Consider the following 23,145-nt stretch of genomic DNA (forward strand, 5'->3'; position numbering starts at 1 on the left):
TGATAAACAGTTTGCGTCATGGCTATGTTAAAGGGATAGTAGTCCAGAGGATTAAATCTAGAGAACACAAGTTCTCAAAACAATTTGAAAATTTGAATTTCATTTTTCAACAGTCTTAAAATTAAAAGGTGCTATCGTGAAACTTAACCATGTTAAGCCGTCAGGTTGTCATAAAAATCCAACTAGTTCACTTATATCCTTTAGGGAAGGAAATCTTTATCAGTCTAGCCTATATGTGACATCAGCCCCACAGCAACATGGCTCCTAACAGGCCTCATAAGTGAACCAACAAGTTGCTTAGTTGTCTCAAAACTATTACAAAGAATAGCAAAAGCTTCACTGTACAGATTCTTCTTGAGGTAACTAGGAATAGGAACATAGGACTTAGAAGCAGGAGTAGGCCATTCAGCCCTTTGAGCCTGCTCCGCCATTCAATAAGATCATGGCTGATCTGGTTGCGTTTCAACTCCACTTTGCCTCCTGCCCCCACATAACCACCTCGTCTATCAAAAATCCACCTAACTCTGCCTTGAATAAATTCAATGACGGAGCCTCCACTATCCTCTAGAGGAAAGAATTCCACATACTAACGAGCCTCAAAATAATTCTCATCTCCGTCTTGAATGATAGACCCCTTATTCTCTAACTGTGTCCCCAGGTTCTAGTCCCTCCCACAAGTGGAAACATCTTCCTGGTGTCTACCCTATCAAATCCCCTCAGGATCTTGTATGTTTCAATAAGATCACCTCTCATTCTTCTAAACTCCAATAGGTATAGGTCCAACCTCCCTTCATAAGATAAGCCTCTCATCCAAGGAAGGAGTGGAGTGAATCTTCTCTGAACTGCTTCTCGTGCAATTAGCTTTTTTCAAATAAGGATACCAAAACTGTACACAGTATTCTAGATGTGGTCTCACCAAGGCTTTGTACAGCTGTGGCAAAACTTCCCTACTTTTAATTCCATTCCCCATGCAATAAATGCCAACAATCCAATTGCCTTCCTAATCACTTGTTATACCTGCATACTAACTTTTTGTGATTCATATACCAGGGCACCCAGGTCCCTCTGTATCACCGAGTTCTGCAATCTCTCTCCATTTAGATAGTATACTGCTTTTCTGTTCTTCTTGCCAAGGTGGACAAGTTCACATCTTCTCACATTATATTCCATCTGCCAAATTTTTGCCCACTCACTTAACCTGTCTACATCCCTTTGTAGACTCTCTACCTCCTCTTGACAACTTACTTCCCTACCTACCTTGGTGTCATTGACAAATTTAGCTACCGTACATTCAGTCCCTTCATCCAAATTATTGATGTTGATTGCAAATAGTTGAGGTCCCAGTACTGATCCCTTTAGCACTGCGCTTGTCACAGCCTGCCAACCTGGAAAAAACCCATTTATCACTGCTCTGTTTCCTGTTGGCCAACCAATTCTTTACCCATGCCAATGTTATCCCCTACACCATGTAATCTTATTTTGTATAGTAACCTTTGATGCGGTATCTTACCAAATGCCTCCTGGAAATCCACATCTACCAGTTCCCCTTAATTCACCTTGCTTGTTACTTCTTTAAGAAACTCTAACAAATTAAACATGATTTCCCTTTCACAAACCCATGTTGAATCTGCCTGAACAAATAATGATATTTTAAGTGTCCCGCTATAACCTCTTTAATAATGGATTCTAGCAATTTCCCTGAGAGATGTTAGGCTAACTGGCCTGTAGTTTCCTGCTTTCTGTTTCCCTCCTTGCTTGTTATATTACATTAGCTCTTTTCCAATCCACTGGGGCCCTTCCGGAATCTAAGGAATTTTGGAAGATTATAACAAATGCATTTACTATCTTTGCAGCCACTTTTAAGACTCTGGGATGCAGGCCATCTGGTCCAGGGGACTTGTCAGTCTTTAGGTCTAACAGATCTCCCAGCACCTTTTCCCTAGTGATAGTGATTGTTTTAACTTCCTCCCGATCACCTCTTGATTTTCAAATATCTGGGAAGTTTTCTAAGTCTTCTACAGTGAAGACATACACAAAATACCTGTTCAATTACTCTGTCATCTCATTTTCCATTATCAATTCCCCAAGACACTCTCTAGAGGACCAATAATAGCTTTAGTTACTTTTTTCCTATTTACTTATAGAAACTCTTACTATCTGCTTTCATATTACTAGCTAGCTTTCTCTCACTCTTCTTTCTCCCTCTATTATTTTCATCATTTGTTGCTGGTTCTTGAAATTTGACCAATCTTCTGACCTATCACTAATCTTTGCAGATTGTACACTCTTTCTTTCAATTTGACACTATCTTTATCTTCCTTATTCAGCCATGCATAATGTATCCTTCTCAAAGAGTCTTTCTTTCTCACTGGGATAAATCTTTGCTGAGAGTTATTTAATATCTTCTTAAAAGTCTGCCACTGCAACTCTACTGTCCTACATGAGCAATAAGTTGTAGCCTAGTCAGCTAAGTTCACTTCCCAAGTAAAAATATTGAAGGAGATGCATTTAGGGTGGGCTGAGGTGTTTTGAAACATCACAATGCTGCAATGGACCATCTGCTACCCTTTCCAGTGGTCAAGCTTATTAAGCACACTACTGATCAAATCAGGTTACTTGCACAGAAAAGTGCAGCTTCGTTCTGGACTCCAACCAACAAATGAAGCATTTTGGTAGAAAGAATGAGGAGATGTTATATAGGGACTAGAGAAGTTGAGGTTATTGGGCTATTTCAATTGAGACACCTCATGAGATGCCATACAGGAAAAGAAATTGGCTTTCTTGAGATGTCAATCCAAGGTTGTAGGAAGAATTAATAGTGTTCAAATTACATGATAGAAGTATATAGGTAGAAATTGTCTCCAATGCCAGGTGGATCAGTATCTAGAGAACATGACATTAAGCTAACTGGCTGACAACCCAGAAGGGATATTATGACGCAGGGAGTTGTTCAGGTCTGGAATGCACTGCCTGAAAGGGTATGGAAGCAGATTCAACAGTAACTTTCGAAAAAGAATTAGATAAATACTTGAAAATGTAACTGTGGAAAGAGCATGGAAGTGTGGCTAATTGAATAGCACTTGCAGTGAGCCTGCACAGGTATGATAGGCTGTTTTGTGACAAGTACCCAGAAATAAACCTAGCTTGTCACGAGCTTGTGCATTAACGACTATCAACCTATCGGTTTAAATTCTCATGGAAAATGAAACAATTATGACATCTTAAAATTGTGTTCAATAGTCATTAACCCCAATTTTGGATTAGAAAAATTCTCGTCTGAGCTTGATTTCTAATGGAATTTTTACTTTTGTTCTTGCTCCAGGAGAGCAACATCTATTGCAAGTATTAGCTTTGCCATGTAACCGGCAGGCCCAGTGTTCATAACACAAACAGATTACTTATTTGGTCAGGACTAGGATTCAAGTTTTGGTGAGTTCAGAATCCCACCAGTGATTTTACACTAGAATGCAGCCAATGTAGGGTTGCTGAAAAAAAAGAGACATACTATCGAAGCTTTTCATCATCTACTCATCAGGACAGGTATGCAAGATAAACTAACAGTAAGGGGCAACAATTTATACTGCATGAGAAGAATGTGCTGATTGGTTGGCAAGTGGGCTCTGATAGGTAGAGGCGTTGCCATGGAGAATGCAGCAGAAAACAGTTAACGGTCAACTGCCAAGCTTTTGTTTCAAACCAGGCAGGTCAACTCTGGTCAAGGCATTGTCATGGGGAGTGAGTGCAAGACAAAAAGCTTTGATAGTCTCTTTTTTCAGTGCTACCAATATAGGGAGCACCGTGTTATCTTGTCTCTGGCTGAATTCAAGAAATTTTCCTTAATCAACAGTTGTTCTGATAGTTAATTTTTCAATAGGATGTGACCGTCAAATAGTTGCATAACATGATTACATGCTTCACAAAACTATGACCAATCACTCTTGGAAAAAAAAACACCTGAACGTGCTAGCTGTCTGAAAGAGGAATCCAATTAGTCCCCCTCCCTGCTCTATCATCATATTTCTCAAAGTACCTCTTCAATTCTCTTTTTGAAATTCACTATTAACTCTGCTTCCAACACTTCAGGCAATATATTCCAAACAACATACTTCAAAAATAAGTTCACATCATTTCCCTCCCCCACCAAAATTTTTTTGCCAATTGTCTTAAATGTTTTCAAAGGTTATTGACCACTAGGAAAAGTTTCTCCTTATCTACTGTATCCAAACCCGTCATAATTTTAAACAACTCCATCAAATTTCCCCTTGACCTCCCTGTAGTAAAGAGAATAATCTTAGATTCTGTAGTCTCTCCACATGATTAATGGCCCTCATTCTGGCACCGTTCTCATAAATATCTTCTCCCAAAGCCCGAGAGTGCAATTCACTTCAACACAAGTTATCAAACAGAAAGTAGGAAAGAACTGCACAGTATTACCAGATATTTCCAACATGGGAAAGGGTGACCCTCAGGCTGAACTCACCACCAGTCGTCTCTCTCTAATGAGAGAGCAGCCTATGGTCCTCCAGGACTACGGCAACTTTCATATCTACATATCATAGTATTCTGCACTAGATGCTTGCATGCCAATGGAACTTCCAATTGCTGGTTCTGGGGATGGATATCACTCTGAGCAGGTACAGTGATTCAAGGACAATTTTGAATGCAGCAGATCTCTCCAGGAATAAAATGTAGGGACTCTGGAATCAAATTTCCTGCATGTGCTGAGAGTACTAAATAAAGCTCCACAAATCACAGAGCACAAATCATGGCTGCCGACAATTCAGTTTGGCTGGGAAATGGTCTCAATTGCCAAAGTACTGACAAGAAATTTTTTTTTATAAATAGGTTGCCATGAGATCCATTAGCTAGTTTGTCAGGCATAATCTTTCACACCTGCCTAGCAGCGCCCCCTCAATTACACCTTTCCAAAAAGGCACCCAACTGCAGCTTGAGCACATTCATGCTGTCTGTTTAGTGGCATTCCAGGTAGCTTCAACCATTCTTTTAACATGAATTCCTGCTACCTGATCAACACTTGTATAGCTGCATGCAGCTCATTAAGGACTCGTGCAGCTTCTGACTTTGATCCATTGAACCCATTTTGATGGTAATTAAATGGTTTTTAAAAAAAAAACATTCATAACATTGTACTCAGAACAGAAATGAAAAGGTATCATTCAATTAACAACTTTTTGGTAAAAACCTTTAAAGCTTTGAAATGTGCCTGTCTTGTTTTTCATCATTATTGGAATTTGAGTAACAGCACTGTGGTTCTTGAGGTGGTTGCCAACCCTTGACATATGCTCTTCTGACTCTTGCAAAACAATAAAAGACAGCTGCCCTGCGAATCTGCAGAAGCAAAGACTGATTGACATGAGGAAAACTAACCATCACAAATGACCTGGAATTTCCTTAAGAATCAGAATCTGATCTGTGCTGTGCCTCACCAATTTGACATGCAAAACATTTTATCAGGATGCACCTACAACACAGACTTGGGGGCCAGTTTGGGGCGAATCACCAGGGAGATAGACTCAGGTGTCAGCCCGTTTGTCACTCCTCCACCCTGCTCAAGGGAGAATGAGTGTCGGACCTTCCACAGGACTGCAGCTGACTGAAGAGTACAGTGGATCCGCTGTGGAATCCACCTGACTCTCAGGCAGGCATGACGGTGGTTGCCTCCAACCACCATCGTGCAATCAGCAGCAAGTTAATTGTTCATTAGCCCCAAACTTGCTCACTCTCAGAAGGCCAAGCGTTCACCCAACAAGTGGAAAGAGCAAAACATATACGCTTTTGTGATTGCTTTGTTCTCAAAACCACCACCTCATCTTTTTTTTTGAACTTAATTCCAGTTTCTCAATGATTTTGATTTCTGACTGTGAGAGAGTGTGAGTTGTTCCACAGTGTGCATCGTTGGAAATAGAATATCCTTGTCCCTTGATGCATGTTAGTGTCCACGTCACAGCGTCTCTGGATATTGTGCTTCTTCCACTGAAAACCTGATTTGTAAAACAGGTTTTATATCAGACACTAGGAAAGAAATACTCCCATGTGTGTTTTTTTTTAAAAAGTGCTATTTGGGAGGAAGGTGTCTGGATGAAACTGCCCCTCAGTGCACTGGTTACTGTCACTCCTTGTCCATCATAACAAAGCTATCTCAGTCTTCAGGGGTCAGCACAGTTTCAAACCTCCAGTGCCCAGCAATTTTAGCTCTGGAAATCTCCCGTATAATATACAGCATTGTGCAAGTCTTTGGTAGGATCTTCTCAGGATTGTACAAAGTGCAACTGAGACACAAACGAATCTTCAATATGCCCACGGTGTGCTATGTAACCATGCGAGTAGATTTCCGCATCAAGTTACATCTGTGCCCAGGAGCTGAAGTGTGACGCTGAAAGTTAGCAAATATGGTGAATCCATGGGTGCCAACTAGCCAAGCCTAGTCTTCCAACTGTCACCAATCTTTGGGATGTAAAGTGTAACAGAATGAAACAGCTGCACACGTGCTGTGTGGATTGCTTTTGAATCAGCTCATTTTGACATATGCACAGCTTAAAATGCTTGAGACTAGTGGAAACCAAACAAGGCTCAAATGGCTGTGGACAGCCACAGATGCTTAATGAACTGCCCTGAATGAGATGCCCTCTTGACCAAGAGGAGTGCGGCCTTCATTATACAAGGCAAAACTGCTGACCAACCATAAAAGTTGCCTCAAAGAAGCTTGTGAAATTACAGCATGAAGTTGTAGGCAACTCGGCAATGCCTCACATATGTCAATCAGAAATGCGTTGGGTGAGCACCATCTCATTAGGAAATGTCATGTAGAAAAAGAAACAGATGACGACTGTATGGCGGACACTACCTAGTCATGGGCCAGCTGCTGCTAATATATTAAAGAATCAATGTTGCTCCAGCACTGAGACTCAATGCAGCTGGGTCTCACTATAGGCAGCTTTTAACACAGAGGCTTGCTTTAGAAACCATTCTTTTACATTATTCTGCCATTTCACATCTTAGAATCCCATCTGCTGTAAAGCATTACTGCATCAATAGTGGCATGGGAAAATCAGCAACCTATGTTCAATCCAAGCCACATAGTAAAGAGTCTCAGTACCTCCAACTAACCATTAGCAAAGCAGTATTTTTTTTGTTATAGACACCAGAAGATTTGATTCCCACCCAATGGTGGTCGGATTGACAAGTTACTATGGTTATGGGAAGCAGAAAGGGCTCTTTGCTAAACACTTACAAAAGTTGAAAACCAATTGTAAACAAAAATGATAACATTACAAAACAAGAGTTTATCTATCTCAATCTAGACAATAGTAGCAGTACTAAAACTGGCCGTGTGACTTGGGACGGTAGGTGAATCCACTTAAAAATGAATCAAACTGCTGTAGTGATCTTTGTATGACTAGGTGTGTTGCCCTCCACTGCTGAATAACGGAACAGCATCCAGTGTCTAGTGGAAAGCAGTCACTTAGGCAGATTATCAGAAAATTGCAACCCAAGGAAACACATCCCAACATGAGTTAGTATCTTCAGAAGACGTTAGGAAATGTGAAGAGAACTGAAAATTGGCAAAAGGTTAAATTCAAAGCAGTAGGGTAAATTTAAGTACAGCTGCACTAGTCCACACTTTATAGCAGAGCTAACAAACCCCAATATCTCCACTCATTCTCTACCTCTTCGTACCAATTGGAATAGACAAGTCCAACTGTCTAACCATATATGGTAATGGAAATGTAGGAAGTGAAGTTGGAATCTGCTGTCCCAACTCGATACAAAACATCAGACCTGTCATTTCAGGGAAAACACACGGCCAGTAAACATTATCTAACATGGCATTTCACCAGTGCCAGTACTGCTTCGTACTCATAACAAGGCAGTATATGAAAACAAAAAAGGCCTTTTAATCTTTCACCTCCACGCCCCCACTGGTTTGATTATCTCTTGACCCCATCTCGTGACCTCTTGACTGTCCTGTTTCTTCTGAGATAATGTGTTCCTTATCTCAATTAGTCCTTTAATAAACATTCCACCCAATCTACTCTTTTGCTCCCTCATTTTTGTTTTAAAAAGTACCTCTGAACATGAACCCAACACACACACTAACTGCCTCTTGAAACTATTTATATTGGATGCTTCAATATCCCTCTTTGATAACATATCCCGTAATTTTATTACCCTTTTGAGGGATTTCTGATTCGAAGATTTCTTATTTTTACCTTGTCTATTCAGGTTTGAGTTGTGAAACTGTAAGCAAAGAGAAAAGACTTGCAGTTACATAGTGTCGTTCACAACTCCATGACTTCCCAAAACACTTTACAGGCAATGAGTAGCAATTGTAGCCACTTTTGTATTGTAGGAAACATGGCAGCCAATTAGCGCACAGAAAGATAATAATCAATTTTTCTTCGTCCCCCTCCCAGAGATTGCATATTGTTCAGAAGAAATGCTTTTTATTTCTTTGAAAAGAATGGGATTGTTTACGGCCATCTGGGAAGGCCCCAGTTTAAGGTCTCAAGTTGAATGTGGAAAAATTATTTCCTCTTGTGGGAGAATCTAGAAATAGGGGTCACTATTTAAAAATGAAGGGTCACCTATTTAAGACAGAGATGAGGAGAAATATTTCCTCCCTGAGGGTTGAGTGTCTTTGGAGCTCTTCCTCAAAAGGCGGTGGAAGCAGAGTCTTTCAATATCTAAGGCAGAGATAAGATAGATTCTTGACCAACAAGGGGGTGAAAGGTTAGGATAGGCAGGAATGTGGGGTTGAGGCTACATTCAGATCAGCCATGATCTTACTGAATGGCAGAGCAGGCTCTAGGGGTTGAGTGGCCCACCTTTGCTCCAAATTCATATGTAAATCAAAAATGGATTACGTTGCAATTATATTAGGAAGCATTGCTATAAAGCTGCTTTCATTGTGAAAATTACTTTTTATGCACAATATTTCATATTTATTACTGTTATCACTGATCCACTCATGCAACCCAAATGGTTCAGCATCTGATTGGATATTACAGGGAACCTGGTTGTGATTCCTAACAAGGCAAGGGAAGTGATTATGACTAAACCAGCAAAGTAGAAGTTAAAATTCTACCATTGCAAATTGTGAAACTGAACTCAAAAGTCTGAATATCTGAGCTGGTACCAGAAAAAATATGGATCATGATAGCTGCCAGACCACTGTCCAGATCTAACTTATTTGCCAATGATCATCAGAAACAGGAACCCACCACCCTTACCCTCTCTGGTCTGCAGTGCCTGTTTTTTTTGCCATTTAGGAGGCCCAGTGCTACCTTCTTAGGGCCACTAGATGTTGGGACATAAATTTAGTCTCGCCAGTGTTGCCCATAACTCAAGAAATGAAAATTGTCATTTTCAACCAAAATGATCCTCACACAAACCAACAGCAGAAAAAAAAAAGTGACTTTCTTCATTCACTCTAATGACACCCTAATGCCTAGAAAATGCCAAGTTAAACAGACCAAATAGCAGTGAAAGCAAGACAAACTGGAGCAACTATTGTCTAAGGTGGTCATTTATTTTAGAACCATTTGGAACTAAAGAATACATTAATGCAAATTCTGTAAATAAGCAGGATAACCCAAAACGCACATTGCTAACTGACACAAGACAATTACTGCAATTATAAAGGGACTATAGTAAGCCTGTCAATTAAGAATTACTAAGGTTCAAATGCAACATTACATCCATATATAGTGTGTTGAGTACAGTATTTTCCTGTACTAACTGTCCAGACTTCCTGTTTATTAGGCAGGGTAATGATTAGTTTTAAAAAAACTTGAGTGTTCTTTTTGCAGAGCCCTGGTTCATCACAGAACGTGCATGGGTTTTGCGAGTTTCTCATCTTCACCACTGCTGTAAGGGCCTCATCTACGAGCCTTTTTCCCTGAAGAAAGGAAAACACAGAAATGACTAGGGGAAGGAACTGTGCTCAACACTGTATTCCAGGAGAAGAGGTTTACCATGTTGAGATATCCCCATATTTCTCAAATACAATGTTGTAAGATGTTTACACTTTGGCAGCCAGTGTCACACCAGTGCTGGTCACACTGGTGTCAGCAGGAGCCCCTGTTCTTGTCTGCACTCAGTGTCAACATCAAATATTTCCAGGTCAGTTATCAGTTGGTTAGATGCAGAGTAAAGCTCCCTCTATTCTGCCCCAACTCATGCGAGCACTTTCTAGTGCAATAGTATGACACGTCCATTTATCATACCAGCCATTCCGCTGCAGCCTCTTGGTTAGAGTCTGCCCAATTCTGGACAATGATGGATCATGGACTTGTATTCACTAGAACCTGGAATGAGAATCCCAAAAATTCCTCACACTTAGAACCTTTCCACCAGCAGAGGGAGGAGACTTCCGTCACCTCAGTCAGGGCTGTTGAAGCATAATTCCCGAAGATGGAAGTAGCTTCGACACACTGATCCATTTGGTCCTCAGAACCGCTAGCTTGAGGGCAGAAATTTTGTGAGGTCAGCAGTTGGTTGCCAGTCCTTCGCCGAGAAAAACCCTTGAATTCTTCAGTGTGCTAAACACAAGTTTTAATGGCAGCAGAGAAAATGCGCCAAATATGACTCCTGAATCACTATTTTCACATCAGCTAATGTCACATGGCCTTTCCCCAGTACAGCTATTGTCTTCCAATAGTGCAGCCGACTATACAATCTGAAGTGACCCTATGCTGAGATTCAAAATGACCAGACCGAAATGCACCACAATGACCTAAACTGTTTTCCCCAGTATTTGTGATGGCAGAGACACTGACTGAAAATGATCAGCACCACATCCTGTTGTGTTGAAACACCTCCAGACAAAATGTAACATGAAGAGTTTGAATGGATCTCTCCTTGGATGCTGCAAACACTGTATAGCAAGGTTAGGGATATTGGTGCTGGGCAACCACTTTCCCATTTCAGGCACCCAGTGCTACCCTGATGCATCAAACACTCCCAGGAAAAGTAAAACACATGTTACTATACAGAGTAAAGCTCCCTCGACACTGTCCCTTCAAACACTCCCAGGGCGGGTACAGCACAGGGTTAGATACAGAGTAAAGCTCCCTCTACCCTGTCCCTTCAAACACTCCCAGGGTGGGTACAGCACAGGGTTAGATACAGAGTAAAGCTCCCTCTACCCTGTCCCATCAAACACCCCCACCAGGGCAGGTACAGCACAGGGTTAGACACAATAAATTTCCCTCTACCCTGTCCCAACCAATGTGCCCCAGGACAGGTACAGCACGGGGTTAGATACAGAGTAAAGCTCCCTCTACCCGTCCCTATCAAACACTCCCAGGGCAGGTACAGCACGGGGTTAGATACAGAGTAAAGCTCCCTCTACACTGTCCCCATCAAACATTCCCAGGGCAGGTACAGCACGGGGTTAGATACAGAGTAAAGCTCTGTCTACCCTGTCCCCATCAAACACTCCCAGGACAGGTACAGCACAGGGTTAGGTACAGAGTAAAACTCAGTCTGCTCTGTCCATCAAACACTCCCAGGACAGGTACAGCACGGGGTTAGGTACAGAGTAAAGCTCAGTCCGCCCTGTCCCATCAAACACTCCCAGGACAGGTACAGTAAAGGTTGATACAGAGTAAAAGCTCCAGATACATTGCTACAACAATGTCTCTGAGTGGCTCCTCCAGATGAACAATACCTACTGTATGCTTAGCATTCTTCCATCTCCTTTGCCAGGCAGATGAATGGCATCAGCCCCAATTAGAGTCAAGCTTTGTGCTGTGTTCCCATGCCCACTACAAGCTGGACTGACACTGCCCAAAGTAATTATAAATAGGATACTTACAGCCTGAAGACTAAGGAAATTCTGATCCCTTCAGTCTGGGCTTGGCTTGAATATCAGTGACTACGTCACTGTACTACCTGACCCTTGTCATTTAAAACCAGTTTTCGATTATGAGAATGCATCAACACCTATTGAAAATGAACAGGTCTCAAAATCTACCAAAGGTCTGTAGCAACAGCTCAACTACACTCCATGCACTTAGCAGCTCTGAGTAATCAGGGAAACAAAAATCTCTTTCAGGTGTACCAAAACAATAGGTTCTCTAGGTTAACTCCTGGGGTGAAAGGGCTGTTGTTTGAAGACAGATTGAATGAAATGAGGCTTTAGACCCTGGAATTTAGAAGAATGAGAGGTCATTTCATTGAAACACACAAAATTCTTAAGGGCGCTTGACCAGTCAGATGCTGAGAAGTTGTTTTCCCTGGTTAGAGATCTTGAACCAAGAGGAAAAGGGGTCTCAAGTCTCAAGAAAAGGGGTCCATCACTTAGGGGCGAGGTGAGGAGAAATTTCTTCATTTAAAGGATTGTAAATCTTTGGAATTTTCTACCCTAGACAGCTGTGAATGCTTAAGTCACTGAGTATGTTCAAGACCAAGATCAAAATATTTTTGGGCACAATGGGAATCAAGGGATGTGGGCAGGAAGTGTGTCCAGCTTGGAAGCTTGGGTTTCAGAGCTGGAACGGCAGCTGGGGACACTGTGGAGCATCCGCAAGTCTGAGAGCATCATGGATAGCACGTTTAGAGAGGTGGTCACACTGCAGCTGAAGGGACTTGAGGAAGGAAGGGAATGGGTGACCACCAGGCAGTCCAAGAGAAACAGGTTGGTAGTTCAGGAGTCCCCTGGGGTCCCGCTCGCAAATCGGTATTCCATTTTGGAGGCTAATGAGGACACTGGTTCCTCCAGGGAGTGCGGACAGAGCCAAGCTTCTGGCCAAAAGCAGCCTGTCTGTGTAGGAGGGGAGGAAGAGGGGAAGAGCAATAGTACTAAGGGATTATACAGTCAGGGGAACAGATAGGTGCTACTGTGGCCATCAACGTGACTCCAGGATGGTATGTTGCATCCCTGGTGCCAGGGTCCGGGATGTCACTGAATGGCTGCAGAGCATCCTGAAGGGGGAGGGTGATAAGGCAGAGGTCATGGTACATGTTGGCACCAATGACATAGGTAGAAAGAGGGATGAGGTCTTGCATCAAGAATTCAGGGAGTTAGGCAGTAGACTACAAAGCAAGATCTCTCGGATTGTAATCTCTGGATTACTCTCAGTGCCATGTGCTAGCGAGCTCAGAAATCTGAGAGTAGTGCAGATGAATACGTGGCTTAAGAGCTGGTGCAGGAGGGAGGGTTTTAGTTCCTGGATCACTGGGACCGTTTCAGGGGTAGGTAGGACCTGTATACAAGCGGGACGGTCTACATCTGAACCAGAGCGGGACTAACGTCCTTGCGGGCGGGTTTGCTAGTGCTGTTGGGAAGAGTTTAAACTAATTCAGCAGGGGGAGGGGGCACAGAATGTTAGCAGAATAGGGACACATCATAATACAGTAAAACAATCAAGTCAGAGAGAGTACAGCTGCATTAAGTTTCAAGGGAGTAAGGCAAGGCTGGGTGGCCTCTACTTTAATGCCAGGAGTATTACAGGTAAAACAGATGAGTTAAGGGTGACAATTGACACGTGGAATTGTGATATAGTAGCCATCACCGAGACGTGGTTGAAGGAGGAGCAGGATTGGCAGCTCAACATTCTGGGATATAGAATCTTCAGGTGAGACAGGGAAGGGGGTAAAAGAGGAGGAGGCATTGCATTATTAGTTAAGGAGTCAGTTACTGCAGTAAGGAGATGATATCTTGGCGGGGGCATCGAAAGAAGCTTTGTGGGTAGAGCTTAGGAATAAAAAAGGGGCAGCCACATTATTAGGTGTTTATTATAGACCCCCAGATAGTCAGCGGGAAATTGAGGAGCAAATATGTGCACAATTTGTGGAGGTGTGTAAAAACAATAACAATAGGGTAATTATATTAGGTGATTTCAACTTTCCCAACATTAATTGGGATAGACATAGTGTTAAGGGCTTGGATGGAGTAGATTTCTTGAAATGTGTACAGGAGAACTTTTTAGCTCATTATGTAGAGGGTCCAACAAGGGACGGCGCAGTGCTGGGCCTAATTCTGGGGAATGAAGCCGGACAGGTGGCTGAGGTGGTGGTGGGGGAGCATTTTGGCGATAGCTACCACAACATGGTACAGTTTAAGTTTGTTATAGACAAAGAAATCAACAAGTTGCAAAAGAAAATGTTTTAGATTGGGGGAGAGTGGAATTTAGTAAAATAAGGCAGGATCTGGCCAAGGTAGACTGGGAACAGTTACTTGTGGAGAAACCTACAGAGGAGCAGTGGGGGGCGTACAAAAAGGAAATGGGGAGGGTACAGGCTCAACATGTTCCCTCTAGGGTGATAGGAAGCAGTAACAAGCCCAGAGAACCATGGATGACCAGAGATATTCAGGTTACGATGAGAAGGAAAAGAGAGGCTTTTAGCAAGTGGAAGGGAAGCAAATCAGCGGAGGCATTAGTGGAGTACAGAAAGTGCAGGGTGAAGCTTAAGATAGCAATTAGGAGAGCAAAGAGGGGATATGAGAAAGCTCTGGCTGGTAAAAGTAGGGAAAATCTCAAGATATTCTATAAGCATATCAATGGGAAGAGGATAACCAGGGAAAGAGTAGGGCCCATAAGGGGCCAATCTACGGGTGGAGCCAGAGGACATCGCTAGAGTGTTGAATGAATACTTCACATCCGTTCTCACCCAAGAGAATGAGGATGAAGGTATCGAACTCAGGGAGAGAGACTGCGAAGTTCTTGAGCAAACTGATATAAGGAGTGACAAGGTACTGGAGGTGTTGGCAGGCTTAAAAGTGGACAAATCTCCAGGTCCAGATGATGTGTCCCAGACTGCTGAGGGAAGCAAGGGAGGAGATCGCAGGGGCTCTGACCCAAATTTTTAATTCCTCTCTGGCCACGGGGGAGGTACCATAGGACTGGAGAACAGCTAATGTGGTTCCGCTATTTAAGAAGGGTTGTAGAGAGAAGCCAGGGAATTACAGGCCAGTGAGTCTCATGTCGGTGGTAGGAAAACTATTGGAGAAAGTTCTGAAGGAGAGAATCTATCTCCACTTGGAGAGGCAAGGTTTGATCAGGGATAGTCAGCATGGCTTTGTCAGAGGGAGGTCATGCCCAACAAATTTGATTGAATTTTTTGAGGAGGTGATCAGGTGTGTAGATGAGGGTAGTGCAGTTGATGTAGTTTATATGGATTTCAGCAAAGCCTTTGACAAGGTCCCACATGGGAGACTTATAAAGATGGTAAATGCACATGGAATACAGGGTAATTTGATAAGGTGGATTCAAAATTGGCTTAGTTGTAGGAGACAGAGGGTGATGACAGAAGGATGCTTTAGTGACTGGAAGCCAGTGTCCAGTGGTGTACCACAGGGATCTGTGCTGGGTCCTCTATTATTTGTCATTTATATAAACGACATAGATGACTATGTGTGGGGTAGGGTTAGTAAGTTTGCAGATGACACAAAGATTGGCTGGGTGGTTAACAGTGAGGTTGAGTGTCTTGGGCTACACGAAGATATAGATGGGATGGTCAAATGGGCAGATAAGTGGCAGATAGAATTTAACCCTGAAAAGTGAGGTGATACACTTTGGAAGGAGTAATTTGATAAGGAAATATTCAATGAACGGCATGACACTAGGAAGTTCTGAAGAACAAAGGGACCTCGGTGTGTGTGTCCATAGATCTTTGAAGGCAGAGGGGCATGTTAGTGGGGTGGTGAAAAAGGCATATAGGACACTTGCCTTTATTAATCAAGGCATAGATTATAAAAGTAGGGAGGTCATGTTGTATAGAACCTTGGTGAGGCCACAGCTTGAGTACTGTGTGCAGTTCTGGTTGCCACAGTATAGGAAGGATGTGATTGCACTGGAGGGGGTGCAGAGGAGATTCACCAGGATGATGCCTGGGATGAAACATTTAAGTTATGAAGAGAGATTGGATAGACTTGGGTTGTTTTTGTTGGAGCAGAGAAGACTGAGGGGCGACCTGTTCGAGGTGTACAAGATTATGAGTGGCATGGACAAGGTGGTTAGGGAGTAGCTGTTCCCCTTAGTTGAAGGGTCACTCACAAGGGGACATAAGTTCAAGGTGAGGGGCAGGAGGTTTAGGGGGGATGTGAGGAAAAACTTTTTTACCTAGAGAGTGGTGACGGTCTGGAACGCACTGCCTGGGGGGGTAGTGGAGGCGGGTTGCCTCACATCCTTAAGAATGAGCACTTGGCACGTCATAACATTCAAGGCAATGGGTCAAGTGCTGGTAAATGGGATTAGGTAGGTAGGTCAGGTGTTTCTCACATGTCGGTGCAGACTCAATGGGCCAAAGGGCCTCTTCTGCACTGTGAGATTCTGCGAAAATAGACTTCCTCATACATGAATGGCATCAACTCAGAAGAGTAGAGAGGCTTGGGAATGAGATTGTGGAAGAACTAACAAAAACTGTAAAGAAACCTTTGGAGATGGAATTGGAGGGTTGTCAAATGCTACATCTCCTTCCACTCGAAGAGTCAGAGAAGTCAATAGTTTAAGGCAATTGGCAATCAGGGATGGCATCAGGGAACACATTTTTGCTTAAACATAGCAAGCAATTTTGATCTGGAATGTACTGCCTGAAAGTGCGGTGGAAGCCGATTCAATAGTAACTTTCAAAAGGAACTGAATAAATAAATAGATGCAAGAATGCTAAATTTCAAGGGAGCAGCAATTTATACTGCATGAGAAAAGGAACGAATTGGTTGAGGAGTTTGCATGGAGAATGCACCAGGGAACTATTGTCCCCCATGCTTTTCTTTAATTCAAAAGGCACAATGCTTGGATGTTCCTTTTGCCTGCAGAGGACAGGACCCTGCATATATGTAGCTTCTAGCAAGCCTCAGTAGCCACATTACGAGCATGACTGATAACCTTTAATTTGTTGTTAGTGTAATGCTTAAGCACGCTCAGGATTGTTCAAGTGCTGTTCGATTACAGAATCACATCTAACATTGAACTTTATGTTCTGAATTTTGTCAGCCCAAGCTGGTTGAGTACTCTGCCTAGTGTGAACAGCCGAAGGGGCATGCTGCTTGATACGATCTGCTAGTTGTTGAAATGTATGGCTTACATACTTGAAAGGAAAAATAAGAGCTTTGGGGGAAGAGCAAGGAAGTTGGATTAATTGGATAGGTCTACCAATGAGCCAACAAAGGCACAATGAAGCAAATGGCCTCCCTCAAAGCTGTTTCATTCCAGGATTGAGCTAGTTTTACCTCGCATGAGAACAAACCCCTAGAACCTATTATATGAGCTAAAATTAATGGACACTTAGCAATGTTGCCAAGTGATTTACCATACCTCATCGATAAATTAATACCAGTCATCTTTTGGACGTGCATTTATCAAGTGCCCCTACTGTAAGGAAAATGGCCCTGCGCTTCACAGGGGCATAATCAAACAAAAATTAACAATGGGCCAAGGAGAGATATTATGACAAGTGACTAGGTTTTAAGGAGTTAATTGCACAGCAGTAACTGATCTCTGTTCAATGCAATTCCAGCTCCAGGGACCAGGCCTAAAAAATAGGAATGTGCCCTTCTCCTATGGCAGCTTTGGATTAAGGACAGCCTTCAGAGAAACTGAAGTTAGGCTCTTTTTTTTTGGTGCCCTGCTGATGAATCACTGATGGGAGAAAGCTAGAGATGAAGCTACTCTCAACTTCCAAAATAAATCCAAACAGATCCAAGATCAGAATCTATACCTTAACTGCAGCTACAGCCATTTTGGTTGATAAATTGATGCCTGTGAGATTATGTTCATTTTACTTTAGGGTGAACAGCACATAAGGTAACTCCACAAGGTGCCATCACTGACAGATATTTACTCTTGAAGATAGAATACCATCCCATAGTCAGAAACTAAAAAAAATCTACGTTAAACAGAAGTGGTGTCCGAAGGGACGCTACAAATGCCCATCTTGGGGTGTCCGTACTTGCTGGGTCAAGTCTTTTGAGTATGAAAGCATCAAGCCAGGATCCCACAAGCAAGCAGCTGTCAGTGATCATGGTACCAAGGAGAGCTACCTTTTCCATTAACTTTCAGTTCTTTTGCCGTATAAACTGAGAGTTGTCCATCTGTCTGGAGGTGTTTCTTTTAGGAAGGGACTAGGAAGAGAGAATCAAAAGGAACTCAGAGTGCCTAAGACAGGAAATATACACAAGTTATCTCTTCAATACCTTTAGCTTGAAGTGGAGAAGGAGGGGGCTTACCACGGGCTGCAAATCGGGGCCATGCGCCTTTGGGCGGCGCTTTCCTTTTCTGCGGCATTGTCATGAACGAATTTAACTCCTTTGCGGCCGCCGGTTCGTGTTGCTTTTGCTTCGCTGCCAGCAAGCGACATGTCAGATCATCCAGAAAATGAGGACCTAACAAATCTGCGGTGGATAGGTTGGGAAAATCCAAAGGCCTGGGAGCAATTTTTTCCATGCCAGTTGCCCGTAACAGCCTATCAGACCTCAATTCGGAAAGGAAAGTGTGGGTCTGCCCAGCTAAAACTACTGCCAGGCGACATGCAGTGATCGTGGAGAGCAACTTCTCCTTGAGCTGATCACGAGAGAGGGATTCAAAATCACCCTTCAGTTTATTCAGCTCAAACTCCTGGGCAGCTAAAATGAGAGGGCTCACAGTTTCAGTCACCCTCGATTGGATGGAACGAGATGCTTCTATCACCCCTAATGACTTGTCAAGCTCCTGCTTGGAGGAGACCACGCCCTTTGAGGTGAGCAGCTTAAATATCGGCTGATCGACCTCAGGAGCAGCAACAGCTGGGATATTAGGAGTGCCAACATGGAATCGGAGACGGTTCTGGTGTTGCAGACTCAGTGGAAGACGGAACGCCAAGGGTAAGAGAATATGGCATTCCAGTGGCGTCTCTCGATAGGTCATGGGCTTCCAGCAATTTCTGTCATCAAGGGAACCCTTCAGGGGTCCACCGGCCCAGTGAAGGAGGTCAGATGACCATTTTGCCCTTGTGCCGGACAATATAGTCTCAAACGTGGACTTCTCTGAAACCGCTGACACAGTCTGAGGAATTGGCTTAGCACGGGGAAGTGGCATGAATTGTATTGATTGTCTAGAGCGTCCCCACCAGGGATTTGGCTCCTTACTGACTGACTGTGCTCCATTCCCTGAGCTAGGTTCTACATTCGGCTGTGAATTGGGACCCTGCAGAGGATTTCTTTGAGGGTCATTCAATCGGAGTTGTGGAGCCGGTGGAGCTTCAAAGCGAAACCCAGCTGGACTGTCGCTGGTGAAATCAAGCTGTAAGGAAGATAAAAGGTTAAATGCGTCAGAGACGTCTTACTGGCTGTGACTGCAATGGTATAGAATTGGAAAGCTATATGTACGGCAGGATCAAGAGGTCAGCCTTCACAGGCTCATAAGGGAAGTGTCTAGTTTATAACTCGCCGAATCCATTTTTGCAGGAAGAGGAGGAATAATCTCTTGACTCTTAGGGATTTGATATTTCCTCAAGAATTAGAGACAAATTCTTCCTTCGAGACCATCATCCTACTGGGCTACTCCACTGATTCCTCATGTCAGCAGTAATATCCAATTTACTTTGTCCCAAAATAAATGCAACATCATCAGGTGCGTGCCTAATCACTGATCCAGTGTTTAAAAAATGCAGCTCAACAGGTTTCAGGCTACATGAGAAATCACTACATAAGGGGTTTGCCATTGGCAGGCTTTTAGCTTGGATACAGTTTTCATGAGATACACTTTCTCATAACTAGACACCGAGTACGCCAGATAAACGCATACATAGAATGACTTGGAGATTTGAAGTGACTCCTCATCAAAACTACCTGGAACAGCAACTCCTCGCACATATATACATACTCAGGAGTTAAGAGTCTGGAGTGAGAAAAGGTCATTCAGCCCATCAAACTCACACCATTCAGAATCCACATGTGATTAATTCTATTATAGATTCCCACCAGTCATCAATCCCTTGTACTTTATCAAGTTCTGAAAGAATATAATTAAGCAGCACTGTTTAAATCTCTATTAACCAGATGTGGCAAACCCACTGATCACTTACCCCTGACTGTGCTCCTGCCTTTGGAGACAAAGAGAATTCCAGAGTTTTTCCATGGAAGTCATGAGGAATTTCTCTGAAAAAGCTGCACATGGATGTAGCAGCATTTCCACTCTCCAGTTGTAGAAGGACCTGCAGCAATCACAGCACAAAACAGGGTTAAACAGAGTCAACTGATAGCACATTCTGACCAGAAACAATTCAGGTTTTATCTCAAGTCCAAAATCTCAATTTACACTGAAGTGTAGCACCATGGGACCCTCATACACGATCACTGTCGGCCCTGAACTGAGGGCAGGACAGCTGGGCCCAACCAGCACACTTCTCAGCACTGACTACTGGATAGAGATTAGGAGCAGGATGTCTAATAGGTGGATATCCATTTACGGAATCAGGCAGAAGACATTGTGTGAATCACAACTGTTTCATTATTAAACTATAGTTCAGTATAAATACTAGTTTCACTCTTCCCTTCTGGACCCTTTCCCTGTCCATTTAAAAACCCCCTTACTGGGAAAAACCTAGCTCTTAAGTAGAGGGTTCCAATGAGCATCACCTGCTCTCAATTCACTCTGAAGCTTATCCAGGTTTATTCTTAAAGGCACCTGAATTTCTAATATTGTCACAGGAAACCCGGACTGATTTTTCCCTCCTTAGACTAGGCGTATGGAGGGCAATTTTAGCAACCTGATCAGTCACTACAGCACAAACGACGCATCGAATCTGGGATCCTTAGTCTGTATGGATCAATTCAATACTGTGCGGATTCTTTCCAAACAAATCCATCAGGAGAGCTCTAACAATTTGCTTGCAGCTACAGAACTGGATGCAAACATCTCAAAGATGAGTAAGTTTCTAGCACACTTTTAGCCTGTTTGATGGGTAATGAAACAGGCATGGCAGCAATGGCCACTAGTAAAGTTGAATACCAGATTGCAGAACATTTCATTTCCTGTGATATTTAATCATCACAATATAACAGGATGCCTCTGCAACCCACAACCCATCCTCAAAAGTACAGAGAGCAAATAACCTCCTATCCCAAGCCTCCTACTTAACCTGGTTGGTCCTTTGCAACAAGCCTAGGAATATCACAGACAGACAGAAGCTGCAGTTTTGTCTCGTGTAGTCTGTAGTCAACTGAGAAGTAGACAGTAAGAGACAGAACCAGCCACACAGAACGTTACAGTACGGAAGGAGTCCATTTGGCCTGTCTTGTCTGTGCTGGCTCTCCGAATAAGCAATGCCATTCCCCCTCCTTCTCTCCCCATAACCCTGCACATCTAAATAATAATAATCCAATTCCCTCTTGAATGTCTCGATCGAACCTACCTCCACCAGCGCATTCCAGATTTTCGCTGCTTGCTACATAAAAATGCTTCTAATGTCTTCATTGCGGCTTTTGCCAATTACCTTAAGTCTGTGCCCTCTTGTTCTCAATCCTTCCACCAGTGGGAACAGTTTCTCCCTATCCACTCTGTCCAGATCCCTCACGATTTTGAACACCTCTATCAAATCTCCTCTCAACCTTCTCTCCTCCAAGGAGAACAGTCCCAACTTCTCTAATCTGTTTAACTGAAGTTCCTCATCCCTGGAGCCACTCTCGTAAATCTTTTCTACACCCTAATGCCTTCACATCTTTCCTAAAGTGTGGCACCCAGAACTGGATACAATATTCAAGGTGAGGTCGAACCAGTGTTCTAGAAAAGTTTAACATAACTTACTTGCTTTTGTACTCTATGGCCCTATTAATAAAGCCTAGAATCTTGTCTGCTTTATGAACCACGCTCTGAACCTGTCTTGCCATCTTCAATGATATATGGAGATATACACCCAGGTCCCTCTGCTCCTGTACCCGCTTTAGAATTGTATTTTTCATTTTATATTGGCTGTTAGTGTTCTTCCTATCAAAATGAATCACTTCACACTTCTCTGCATTGAATTTCATCTGCCACTTGTCCGCCAATTCCAACAACTTATCTATGTCCTTTTGAAGTTCTTACACTATCTCACAATTAGCAATACTTCCAAGTTTCCTAGCATCCGCAAATTTTGAAATTGCACTCTATACACCAAGGTCTAGACTATTACTACATATCAGAGAGAGCAAGGGAACTCTACTTCCTCCAGTCTGAAAAACATCTATTAACCACTACTGTTTCCTTTCACTCAGTCAATTTTGTATCCATGTTGTCACTGTCCAATGAGCTGTCTCTGCTCACAAGTCTGTTTGGCAGCACTTTCAGAAATCCATGAACACCACAGCAACAGCATTACCCTCTATTAGCTCAAGTTAAACATGATTTGCCCTGAACAAATCTATGCTAGCTTTCATTAATTAACCTGCATTTGTCCATGTAACTATTAATTTTGTCCCAAATTACTGTTTCCAGAAGCTTCCCCACCAAAGTTAAACTGACCAGCCTTTAATTTCTGGGTTTATCTTTTTACCCTTTTTTAAACAAGGGCACAACATCCCAATTCTCCAGTGCCCTGGTATCACCCAAGGGCAAGGAAGGTTGGAAAATTATGACCAGTGCTTCACAATCTTCACTCTTACTTCCCTCAGTATCCTCGGATGCATCCTGGTGCCTTATCAATCTTAATTATAGACAACCTATCAAATGCCTCATCAATTTTAAATCTTTCAAGTGTACGAATTATCTCCTCCTTCAACATAACCTGGGCAGCATCTTCTTCCATGGTAATGATAAATGCAAAGTATTCATTTAACACCTCAGCTATGTCCTTGCCTCCATTAGTAATTCCCCCTATTGGTCACTAATCAGCCCACTCCTCCTTTTACCAGCCTTTTACTTTTTAGCTGCCAGTCTCTTTTCCTACTCTCTCTTTGCTTCTCTTATTTGCAATTCCACTTCTCTTAACCTTTTATTTTCAGCATGGGTTCTGGGTTGTGTTACCCACCTGATGTGTCATAAATTCACCTTTTCTCCTTTACCTTAATCTCTATTGCTTTCATCATCCAGGGAACTCTGCACTCTATGCAAAAAATGCTGACTCTTAGCATTCACCATGTAGAACGCTCAGATTGAACAACAGTCTAGTAAGGAAGTGAAGGAGGCTGGAAGACTTGCTTAGCTTGAAGCTAGAAGAAGTCAT

At 42.8% G+C, this 23,145-nt stretch overlaps 1 protein-coding gene across 1 annotated transcript in view; it reads right to left on the reverse strand.

The window, feature by feature from the left end:
* The window catches only part of LOC144688501 (uncharacterized), an 80,866-nt gene that overhangs the window by 35,638 nt on the left and 22,083 nt on the right, over nucleotides 1–23,145 (reverse strand). The window contains exon 11 of the mRNA XM_078555159.1: nucleotides 20,029–20,157. Coding sequence (XP_078411285.1) covers nucleotides 20,029–20,157 — 129 coding nt within the window. The remainder of the gene's footprint in view (nucleotides 1–20,028; nucleotides 20,158–23,145) is intronic.

This window comes from Cetorhinus maximus, chromosome 1, assembly GCF_964194155.1.
Source record: "Cetorhinus maximus chromosome 1, sCetMax3.hap1.1, whole genome shotgun sequence".
Taxonomy (NCBI): Eukaryota; Metazoa; Chordata; class Chondrichthyes; order Lamniformes; family Cetorhinidae; genus Cetorhinus; species Cetorhinus maximus.